Raw genomic sequence first — 12,562 nt, 5'->3', positions numbered from 1 at the left:
CCTCTCAGAAATTACTGAAGGGTAGGGGAGACAAAAAATAAATAACTAAACAAGCAAGGAAATAAATAAAATACTTACAAATCATGGAAAGTACTAGCAGGAAACAAATAAAGATGCTACAATGGGGAATAATGGGAAGGGCTTGGTAGGGTGGTCAGGGAAGGCTTCTTAGAGGAGGAGGCATTTATGTTGAGATGATGAAGGTGAATCATCCCTCAGAATATAAAATGGGACAACATTTCCAGGAAGAGGAAGAAAAGGTGTGAAAGTCTTGAGGTGATGAAACCTGGGGTCTTCTAGGAATGGAAACAAAATACAAGGGCTGCAGGGTAATAAGTTGAAGAAGAGGGTAGTGATGAGTTCAGAAAGGCGACAGGGTCAGATTGAGGTTTCAGAGGCCCTGATAAGAAGTTAGACTTTGTGCTAAGGACACTGAGGAGTCGCACTGAAGGCTTCCTGTGCACCTGTATAGATTGGTCTCTTGATGTGCATGTGGGCATGTATCTGTATAAGTATGTGATTATATACATGGTACATGCATATAAATGTGACAGGAATGGGGCCATCCTACATAGCTCATCAGAGTATTTCCACAGTAGGAAGAGAGCCCAACTATACCTTTCTTGGCTTCTTCGGTGAGAAACTTTCCTAGAATTCTATTAATGCAGGGAAAGACAAAAGCCACCAAAAGCTTGGGTTCTCCCTTCCTGATTCCCTAGGCTGAGAGTGTGCTCATGTACCCATTAACCTGAATGTTACACCTCTTTTAGAAAGGGAAGAAGGGGATATATACTCTTAGTACCTGCAATACAAGCTTTTCTAATCTGGCTCCAGCTCCCTAGATATGAGAGGTATGAAGTTGAGGTCACCAGGATGGGGAGTGGCAGTACAGAGAGGAACACAGCTCTTCCTAATCTGGCCTATCTCTAGAGCAACTTCTAGAGATATTTCTGCTAGTGGAGCAATGGGAAAAGGAGTGACATTCCAGCCACCTTATAGAATGTTCTCAAGCATCAGAATTCTCCACTAGGGAGATGGGGAGTGATGGAGAAGGTAGAAGAAAAGTAGAAATTGACCATATCCCATCCTCTCCATATGGAGAACAAAGTTGGAAAAATGGCAGGCAGCCAGGAAAGAAGACAACTAGAGGCAAGCAGGGAAGCCACTGCCTGTTCTTGCATCCTGGAATTAGAAGGTAAATATGTGTCTAGAAGGCCTTAGAAATGAGGAGCAGGGAGACAGGGAGGGAGGGGAAGTAAAGGAGTCTGATGTTGTCACCAATTCCTTGTGCTCCTCAGTGAGACTGGTGGGCAGGGTGTCCATATAAGAGTCCTTCAAGGGCTTCCAGCCTAGTTGATGGGGCTCCATGTAGATCATCCCACACCTGGCAAGCACAAAGAGAGAACCAGCCTGGTCCACATCTAGGCTCCCAAGCACACAGGGGCGAGGTAAATGCAGGCAGTCATGGCAAGGTAAGGGGCTGTAGCTTGGGGTGGAGCACAGACCCTTGCCTGCTCTAGGTCAAAAGGAAGGTGCCCAGATTTTGTCAGCAAAGGATGGGGACCAGTGATAACAGCTTGATCTTGGGAATAAGAGAGACCTGGGTTCAAATCCCAGCCCCAGATTCTACTATCTGAGTGGCCTTGGGCAAGCTTTCTTTACTATCTCTGAAATTCTTCATCCTTGTCTATAAATCAAGAAACAAAAAATACATAGTTCATACGGCTGTTATAGTGGTTAAATAAGAAAATGCCAACAAATAATTCAGTGCCATTTCCAGGATACAGAAAACTCGTAATCAATGGAAACTATTATCATTAGCATTAATAAGTACTGATATTTTATGTAGTACATGTTTTTTTTTCCCCCATTAAAATATGGCTGCCATTTATTGAGCATCTACTGCATGTCAGGCACTATGCTATGTCCTAATGACCTTTATCTTTAAGGATATCTTTATGGTCATGTTTTAAGACATGAGGAAACTGGCTCAGAGAGGCTAAGTGACTTGGAAGAGGCCACACAGCTAGATATTGACATGGCCAGGGTGGAAGACCAAGTTGGTCTAATTTGCCATTGCTCTTTCTACTCCCTGACATTGCCTTTGGGAATGTGGGCTGACTTTATTTTTGTATGAACCTCAGGTGCACAGGATTGGATTCATTGTCATCCTTGGCACACTATCAGTAGCCCATGCAGGGCCTTTCTTATTTCTTAGTTAAGGGTTTTCAATAATTTAATGAGTATCCATGAACCCACCACCCAGACAGAAGCTAGGATCTTCACAATAACTTTCATCTAACCCATTTGGTCTCCCTTATCCTATACCCATGGCTTTCTCCACCTGATGTAACTCATTATCTTGAATTTCATGGTCACCTGTCTCTTGATTTCTTTCTTTCTTATGTAGTTTTATAGTATTTCTATATGCTCCTATAATGTAAATTTATTTATGTTAGTTGTTTTTAACAGTTTAAATGGAGACACTGCACTATATATACTATTGTGTGCTTATTTTTATACATAACATTGCTAAGATTTTATAGTTAATAAGATTTATCCATAGAGTTCTAGGTCAGTATAATTTATTTATTTTGAGTGATATATAAATATTACAGTTTATTACAAAAACACTAATTCAAAGGGATACATGCACCCCTATGCATATTGCACCATTATTTACAATAGCCATATTGTGGAAGCAATTCATAGATGAATGGATAAAGAAGATGGGTATATACATACAATTCCCTCAGGGTGCCAGTATGAGGCTGACTGACCTGCTTACAGTGGCTGGCGAGGCCTGCTCCAGATCTGCTGGCTCGAAGATCAGACTCATCTTGGGGCTCATCTGGATAATCTCTCCACTCATTAAACACAGCTGAAAGGGCAAAGCAGAGGAGTGGAGGGCAGGCAAAGGGGTTAAATTCTATCTGCAAGTGAAAGGCTTCAGTGGAGACAGAGATGGTTTAAATTCATTTAGTACTTCTTGAGCACTAACTATATGCATCAGGCACTGTTCTAGATATGTAGAATAAAACAGACAAAAATCCCTGTGCTCTTGGGATTTACATTCTGCTGGGAGGAAACAGATGATAAAATACATAGCATATAACATGATGAAAGTGCTTTGGAAAATAATTAAGTAGAAGAGGAGGCTGGAAAATGCCAGGGCCAGGTGATTTTAAATAGTGAGGTCAGAGAGTCAATGAATTGCAGCCTTAGATGAAGGATCAAGAAGTTATCAGACTACATCAAGTTTCATGGTTCCTTCCTTAGCATTTAATATAGATGTAACTGCACACCTTTCTCCTGTTTTATTTGCTCAAGTTTCCCATGAAGGACTCCTTTTGGGATCTCCCATGAACTGGTGTAAGTCTACAGGGACAAGAACATCTCCACAAATCCTTTCTGGAATGGAAGGAAAGACCATTGGAAATCCTAGTATTTAGAGGGTATGTCCTTGTAGAAAGTAGTTCAAACACACAGGGGAGACTCAGTGTACGTACAAAGAAGTGGTACTTCCTATTTGCCAACATGGGTTCAAGTGAGATCTTTAAGTCTCACTTGAGATTGCCTGAGGCTTCGATCTCTCAGTGGCAAAGAGGAAACCCCATTACTCCCTGCTGTTCATTCAAAGTTGTGCTTAAAAAGTTCTTTGTACATTACCTGGCCCACACCTGGAAACAGGTCACTAGAATCAGGTCACTACATGCATCCCCAAGAAGGTCAATAGCCATTATGGGGCTGACACCACCAGCAGTATCATCTCTGAATATCAAGAAAAGTAAAAGAGACCCATACCTCTGACGGTAGTTTGATTTACACCCAGTGACAGGAAGAGCCATCAGGAATTCATGGTTTATAACTCTTTATACTTCTTATCTCAAAACCAACAAATACATTTGCACAATTAGTTTATATCACATAGCCTATATAATATAATAAAACATTTCAATTTTTATGTTATGTAATCAAATTTATGCACATATTATAATTAGCGTATGTGTGTAATTTGGATAATTAGGCCTTCCATTGAGCATGACTCACTCATAGTCTTGTGAAATTTAAATGTAGTAGGAAAGTATATTTTGATTCAATAATCATGTATATTCAGTATAGAAACTTCCTTAAAATGGTGATAAATTTCATTTCATTTTTCATCACCACTAAACCAGCCCTACAAGAGATCCTAAGGGGGATCCTGTGAGACAAAGTACCAGAGACATCGCTACAAGCATGAAACCTACAGACATCACAATGACTCTAAACCCATATCTTTCTATAATAACACTGAATGTAAATGGACTAAATGCACCAACCAAAAGACATAGGGTATCAGAATGGGTAAAAAAACAAGACCCATCTATTTGCTGTCTACAAGAGACTCATTTTAGACCTGAGGACACCTTCAGATTGAAAGTGAGGGTATGCAGAACTATCTATCATGCTACTGGAAGTCAAAAGAAAGCTGGAGTATCCATACTTATATCAGACAAACTAGACTTTAAATTAAAGGCTGTAACAAGAAATGAAGAAGGGCATTATATAATAATTACAGGGTCTATCCATGAAGAAGAACTAACAATTATAAACGTCTATGTGCCAAATACAGGAGCCCCCAAATATGTAAAACAATTACTCACAAACATAAGCAACCTTATTGACAAGAATGTGGTAATTGCAGGGGACTTTAATACCCCACTTAAAACAATGGATAGATCATCTAGACACATGGTCAATAAAGAAACAAGGGCCCTGAATGATACATTGGATCAGATGGACTTGACAGATATATTTAGAACTCTGCATCCCAAAGCAACAGAATATACTTTCTTCTCGAGTGCACATGGGACATTCTCCAAGATAGATCACATACTGGGTCACAAAAGAGCCCTTCATAAGTATACAAGAATTGAGATCATACCATGCATACTTTCAGACCACAATGCGATGAAGCTTGAAATCAACCACAGGAAAAAGTCTGGAGAACCTCGAAAAGCATGGAGGTTAAAGAACACCCTACTAAAGAAGGAATGGGTCAACCAGGCAATTAGAGAAGAAATTAAAAAAATATATGGAAATAAACAAAAATGAAAATACAACAATCCAAATGCTTTGGGATGCAGCGAAGGCAGTCCTGAGAGGAAAATACATTGCAATCCAGGCCTATCTCAAGAAACAAGAAAAAACCCAAATACAAAATCTAACAGCACACCTAAAGGAAATAGAAGCAGAACAGCAAAGACACCCCAAATCCAGCAGAAGAAGAGAAATAATAAAGATCAGAGCAGAAATAAACAATATTGAATCTAAAAAAACTGTAGAGCAGATCAATGAAACCAAAAGTTGGTTTTTTGAAAAAATAAACACAGTTGGTAAACCTCTAGCCAGGCTTCTCAAAAAGAAAAGGGAGATGACCCAAATAGATAAAATCATGAATGAAAATGGCATTATTACAACCATCCCTCAGAAATATAAGCAATTATCAGGGAATACTAGGAAAAATTATATGCCAACAAACTGGACAACCTGGAAGAAATGGACAAATTCCTAAACACCCACACGCTTCCAAAACTCAAACAGGAAGAAATAGAAAGCTTGAACAGACCCATAACCAGGGAAGAAATTGAATCAGTTATCAAAAATCTCCCAACAAATAAGAGTCCAGGGCCAGATGGCTTCCCTGGGGAATTCTACCAGACATTTAATGCAGAGATAATACCTATCCTTCTCAAGCTATTCCAAGAAATAGAAAGGGAAGGAAAACTTCCAGACTCATTCTATGAAGCCAGTATTACTTTGATTCCTAAACCAGACAGAGACCCAGTAAAAAAAGAGAACTATAGGCCAATATCCCTGATGAATATGGATACAAAAATTCTCAACAAGATACTAGCAAATCAAATTCAACAGCTTATAAAAAGAATTATTCACCATGATCAAGTGGGATTCATTCCTGGGATGCAGGGCTGGTTCAACATTCACAAATCAATCAACGTGATACATCACATTAATAAAAGAAAAGATAAGAACCATATAATCCTGTCAATCGATGCAGAAAAAGCATTTGACAAAATTCGCATCCTTTCTTAATAAAAATCCTTGAGAAAGTCGGGATAGAAGGAACATACTTAAACATCATAAAAGCCATTTATGAAAAGCCCACAGCTAATATCATCCTCAATGAGGAAAACTGAGAGTTTTTTCCCTGAGATCAGGAACACGACAGGGAGGTCCACTCTCACCGCTGTTGTTTAACATAGTGTTGGAAGTGCTAGCATCAGCAATCAGACAACAAAAGGAAATCAAAGGCATCAAAATTGGCAAAGATGAAGTCAAGCTTTCACTTTTTGCAGATGACATGATACTATACATGGAAAACCCGATAGACTCCACCAAAAGTCTGCTAGAACTGATACATGAAATCAGCAAAGTTGCAGGATACAAAATCAAGGTACAGAAATCAGTTGCATTCTTATACACTAATAATGAAGCAACAGAAAGACAAATAAAGAAACTGATCCCATTCACAGTTGCACCAAGAAGCATACAATACCTAGGGATAAATCTAACCAAAGATGTAAAAGATCTGTATGCTGAAAACTATAGAAAGCTTATGAAGGAAATTGAAGAAGATATAAATAAATGGAAAAACATTCCATGCTCGTGGGTTGGAAGAATAAATATTATTAAAATGTCAATACTACCCAAAGCTATCTACACATTCAATGCAATCCCAATCAAAATTGCACCAGCATTCTTCTCAAAGCTAGAACAAGCAATCCTAAAATTCATATGGAACCACAAAAGGCCCCGAATAGCCAAAGTAATTTTGAAGAAGACCAAAGCGGGAGGCATCACAATCCCAGACTTTAGCCTCTACTACAAAGCTGTCATCATCAAGACAGCATGGTATTGGCACAAAAACAGACACATAGACCAATGGAATAAAATAGAAACCCCAGAACTAGACCCACAAAAGTATGGCCAACCCATCTTTGACAAAGCAGGAAAGAATATCCAATGGAAAAAAAGACAGTCTCTTTAACAAATGGTGCTGGGAGAACTGGACAGCCACATGCAGAAGAATGAAACTCGACCACTTTCTTACACCATTCACAAAAACAAACTCAAAATGGATAAAGGACCTGAATGTGAGACAGGAAACCATCAAAACCCTAGAGGAGAAAGCAGGGAAAACCTCTCTGACCTCAGCTGCAGCAATTTCTTACTTGACACATCCCCAAAGGCAAGGGAATTAAAAGCAAAAATGAACTATTGGGACTTCATGAAGATAAAAAGCTTCTGCAGAGCAAAGGAAACAATCAACAAAACTAAAAGGCCACCAACAGAATGGGAAAAGATATTTGCAAATGACATATCGGACAAAGGGCTAGTATCCAAAATCTATAAAGAAATCACCAAACTCCACACCCAAAAAACAAATAATCCAGTGAAGAAATGGGCAGAAAACATGAATAGACACTTCTCTAAAGAAGACATCCAGATGGCCAACAGGCACATGAAAAGATGCTCAACATCGCTCCTCATCAGGGAAATACAAATCAAAACCACACTCAGATATCACCTCACACCAGTCAGAGTGATCAAAATGAACTATAAATGCTGGCGAAGATGTGGAGAAATGGGAACCCTCTTGCACTGTTGGTGGGAATGCAAACTGGTGCAGCCGCTCTGGAAAATAGTGCAGAGGTTCCTCAAAAAATTAAAAATAGACCTATCTTATGACCCAGCAGTAGCACTGCTAGGAATTTACCCAAGGGATACAGGAGTACTGATGCATAGGGGCACTTGTACCCAATGTTTACAGCAGCACTCTCAACAATAGCCAAATTGTGGCAAGAGCCTAAATGTCCATCAACTGATGAATGGATAAAGAAATAGTGGTTTATATACACAATGGAGTACTACGTGGCAATGAGAAAGAATGAAATAATGACCCTTTGTAGCAACGTGGATGGAACTGGAGAGTGTGATGCTAAGTGAAATAAGCCATACAGAGAAAGACAGATACCATATGTTTTCACTTTTATGTGGATCCTGAGAAACTTAACAGAAAGCTATGGGGGGAGGGGAAGGAAAAAAAAAAGGTTAGAGTGGGAGAGAGCCAAAGCATAAGAGACTCTTAAAAACTGAGAACAAACTGAGGGTTGATGGGGGGTGGGAGGGAGGGGAGGGTAGGTGATGGGTATTGAAGAGGGCATCTTTTGGGATGAGCACTAGGTGTTGTATGGAAACCAATTTGACAATAAATTTCATATATTAAAAAAAACATAATTTGAAAGTGATTCAAATACAAAAAAATAAATAAATCCATTTAGCTATCTTAAAAAATTTTTATTTCATTTAGTAAAATAGCACTTATTATATGCTAGGTGCTATCAGAAGCATTTTGAAAATATTAACTTATCTAATCTTCCTAATTAACAGTCCTCCTTTACAGATGATACAGCTGAGACACAGAGAGACTAAATAGCTTGCCTGAGTTTATACAACTGGTAAGCGGCTATGCAGGATTTGAACACAGCCTGTCTGGCTTCAGAGTCCAAGTCTTTAGCCAATATGCTAACTGTGACAGAATATATTTTCCAAAGACTGCTGTAGCAGTAGCTTCCATCACATGAATGCTGTTGCAATGTGACCTTGCCCTGCTCCATCAAGAAGTGGAGTCTCTTTCTCCACTCCCTTGAATCTGAGTAGGCCCAGTGACTTCTTCAACTGCTAGAATTCAGAGAAAGTGATGCTATGCCAGTTCCAAGCACAGCTCTTAATTTCCTGGAAACTTTCACTTCCTGCCTTTTGGAAAATTAACCACCATGTAAGAACTATCACTACCCAAGACCACTAAGTGAGACACCTGACACATGTGGAGATGCTTGGAGGATGAGATGTCATCTGAAGAGAAAGAAAGACAGAGAGAGACAGGCCAAGGAGGAATGAGCCCCAGACACTGAGTGAGGAAGCCACCTTGGTTGTGGATCCTTCATCCATGGCTGCCCTAGCTGACATCACAATGATTAGCTGAGCCCAGCTGATCCCTTCCAAAATTTCTAATCCACAATATCATGAGCAAAGTAAATGGCTATTTTAAGTCTTTAAATATACCGTAATGGATAACCAAATACATTCCATATATCAGTGACTTTGTGCGTGCTATCTTATTTAATTGTCAATATCCCTATTTTATTACTACCTTTTTACAAATGTGGAAATTGAGATTCAGAGAAGTTATGTGACTTGCCCAGTACAAAAGCTCAGTTGTAGAGCTAGTGGTCCAATATGATGCCAACACCAATGCTTTTAACCATGATGCAACATAATCCCTAAACAGACAGAGCTTACCCACAAGTACAAATAAAAGCATAATTCATAAACTTAAATTTCTTGTGGTGCATTTATTCTTCATGTAACAAATGTATGTATTATATAGTTTGGGTCAATTACTCACTTGAAAAAGAGAATTTATAACCTACCTATATAAAAGAGATATGAGACTCAGTAGGTACCTTTTTATTGTCATCCAGAACTGTGTTCATATTTTCGATCCAAACAGCATCTACTGGCCCATCAAATATAATCCATTTGCGTTCATCAGACATTGAAGATGCTTGCTCCCGGAAAACATTGGCTAGGACACCATCTGTCCATTCATGGCTCACTTGGTCAAAGCACCCATAGAGCTGCCCCATGGTGATGGCCTTGGGGTTGATGATCAAATACTCCACAGCAAATTCTTCCATCTCTTTGGCTGAGCAAGAAGGTTCAACATGAGTTACAAAGGCTCTGGAGAGACCAGAACATTAGACAAGAGACAATGCCACCTCAAAGACCAACCAACCTTTATGATTATGTCATCCATGCAGAGTCCTTATAAAATTTGTACTCAGTTCTTATAAAGGTTAGGATATCTGGATGGGCAATGACTTAAATTATTAGGTTATTATGCCCACTAGTTTCTCACCAAATATTCTTCTGAGTCTCATTTCAAACAGGGCAAATGTTCTGGTCAGATCTAAAGAAATCTGTCTGGGTCTAAATGAACTCAAGCAGTAAGGGAGAGAGGTCCATGTTATCAAGTGTCTTTATGTACCTGACTCTCACGGCTACCCTAAGAACCTTGGCTTTGACTTGAAATGAAGGAAGAGCAGACATGTAAATGATTCTGGAAAATACTGACTACTTTTCTTTTCTCTATCTGAAGGACTAGTTTAGCCCTGACACCTCTTCTTTAGCAGCTCAGCAAGTATCTGCTGAGAAATTCACACCATGAGAGTACAAGGACCCAACCGGAATACACAGGCTGATAGATGGCACATCAGATGCATTCAATAACAGAAAATAATCACACTTTTATATGATCCTTCAAAGTAAGGAAAAGTTGGAATGCTTGAACCATGAGCTAAATAAAGAACCATTTCTGCAGAATCCCAAGGCAGAAACGATGGGATAGCCTCTTTTCTCATTTAGTTTCCTAAACTGTATTCAAATGTTGAAAATAGTAAGTTTGAAATGCTTAGTTACTAGGCCCTAATTAGTTACTAGGGCCAAGTTAGTCCCCAAAACAAAAGCCTCAAAAATCCAACAGCAACTCAATCATCAAAAATTATTAGAAAAAAATGTCAGTCAGTTAAGCAGCCAACTCTTGATTTCAGCTCGGGTCATGATCTCATGGTTTGTGGGATTGAGCCCCATGTCAGGCTCTGTGCTGACAGCGTGGAGCCTGCTTGGGATTCCCTCTCTCCCTCTCCCCAGTTCATTCTCTCATTCTCTCTCTCTCTCTCTCTCTCAAAAATAAACATAAAAATGTTACAAAAAGAAAAAAATAGGTTGAAGTACTGGAAGGGATTGTATAAATACAAGGCATTGTTTTTCAAAACCATAGGCTTACGTTTTATAAAAGAAAAAAACCCCAAAACTCTTTCTCTGGCAATAAACACAGCTTCCATTTGTTGATCAGAAACTGTGCTGGATTACTTTCCTGCATAATCTCACTTAATTTGCGCAACAATCCCATTTCACAGCTGAAAAAGTAGAGGCTGAGAGAGGTTTAATCACCGGTCCAAGGTCTGGGCCTGACTCAAAAGTCTGAGGTCTTATGTTCTACATTAAATAGAAGTAAGGAAGGGGAAGAGGGAAAGGAAAGAAGGAGGGAAAGAAGGTAGGGAGGAGAAAAAAAGGGAAAAAAAGGGAAAGGGAAGCAAAGGAAAGAGAAGGGGAAAAGGGATAAAAGGAAAAAAGGAAAAAAGGAGAAGAAAAGAAACCATGCAATAATCAGCTTTTAAAATAATTTGTTCAGGACACTGATAGGAGTTTCTCTCTCTCATTGGGAAACCTTTGGAGAAGCCCCTATTCAGCATTTGAGAAATCTGAGAAAATTCCTGCACTTAATGACAGGCATATAAAATTCCTGTTAGAAGCTCCTACCCCACCCCCCTTTATTTTCTGCCTGCAGACATCTGTGTGCCATGTGCTATTTCTGGCTCTGATGTCACAATCCAGGGATGGCAAAACTAATAGCCTGGCATAATCTCCATGGAGCCAGCCAACTGACTGGGGAGTTCTGCGCTCCCAGGAAGCCAGGGATGTGAGCTTTACCTGCGTATAAATCACCCAGAGCTGCAGCCAACACTTTATAAGCACAGGTCTTGCCACCCATGGGGTCTCCAACAATCATATAGCCATGTCTCACCAGCATCATCTCGTAGATCTGGGAGGAGACATATAAACAGTTAATCATTGCAAACCTTCCAGAGCTACAAGTCAGTCAGATGTCAGTGAGGAATGAGGGACTAAAAGGGGATTTCCATAGTCCCTTCAACCCCTGGTGAACTGTGGTCCTTTTTATGATTTGTAGTTTACATACCTTTGGGGTAAATAAATACATGTGTATGTCTCATATATTTAAGGAATGGGACCTTCTATTTGCTCTGCACCTACCCATAGGTTAAGCATCGAGTGACTTACATAAATTATTTCATTTAATGCACTCAGGTATCATGAACTACCTTCTAGTGGTAGGAATGCTGAGCCCCAGAGAGGTTACGTAACTTGCCCACACTCGTCAGTGGTGAAGCCATGATTTGCACATGTGACTGTCTAAGTTTAATGCCTCAATTTTTTTCATTAGGCCATTTCTATTTGCTTCTATTTTTCATTTTTTTAATGTTTATTTATTTATTTTAAGAGAAAGGGAGGGGCACCTGGGTGACTCAGTCAGTTAAGCATCCAACTTCGGCTCAGGTCATGATCTCAAGCTCGTGAGTTTGAGCCCCGTGTTGGGCTCTGTGTGGACAGCTCTGAGCCTGGAGCCTGTTTCAGATTCTGTGTCCCTCTCTCTCTCTCTGCCCCTCCCCTACTCATGCTCTGTCTCTCTCTCTCTTTCAAGAATAAACACTTTAAAAAACTTAAAAAAAAAGAGAGAGAGAGAAAGAGTGTGTTTGTGTGTGAGCTGGGGAGGGGCAGAGAGACACAGAGAGAGAGAGAGAGAGAGGGAGGGAGAGGGAGAGGGAGAGGGAGAGGGAGAGGGAGAGGGAGAGGG

The 12,562-nt window shown here is 39.8% G+C and overlaps 1 protein-coding gene across 2 annotated transcripts in view; it reads right to left on the bottom strand.

Moving 5' to 3' along the window:
• The window catches only part of DNAH3 (dynein axonemal heavy chain 3), a 176,612-nt gene that overhangs the window by 79,607 nt on the left and 84,443 nt on the right, over window positions 1-12,562 (bottom strand). For both annotated transcript variants that reach the window (XR_005785574.1, XM_040458819.1), the window contains exons 36-39: window positions 11,620-11,731; window positions 9,531-9,772; window positions 2,781-2,881; window positions 1,279-1,384 (exon numbers count right to left, since the gene is read on the bottom strand). Coding sequence is in view for 1 of the 2 variants with exons in the window: in XM_040458819.1 (XP_040314753.1) it covers window positions 1,279-1,384; window positions 2,781-2,881; window positions 9,531-9,772; window positions 11,620-11,731 (561 nt within the window). In the remaining variant the exon portion in view is untranslated. The remainder of the gene's footprint in view (window positions 1-1,278; window positions 1,385-2,780; window positions 2,882-9,530; window positions 9,773-11,619; window positions 11,732-12,562) is intronic.

Source organism: Herpailurus yagouaroundi, unplaced genomic scaffold (assembly GCF_014898765.1).
Source record: "Herpailurus yagouaroundi ecotype Mexico unplaced genomic scaffold, PumYag 222, whole genome shotgun sequence".
NCBI classification, from domain to species: domain Eukaryota; kingdom Metazoa; phylum Chordata; class Mammalia; order Carnivora; family Felidae; genus Herpailurus; species Herpailurus yagouaroundi.
This window is presented reverse-complemented; position numbering and strand designations above follow the sequence as displayed.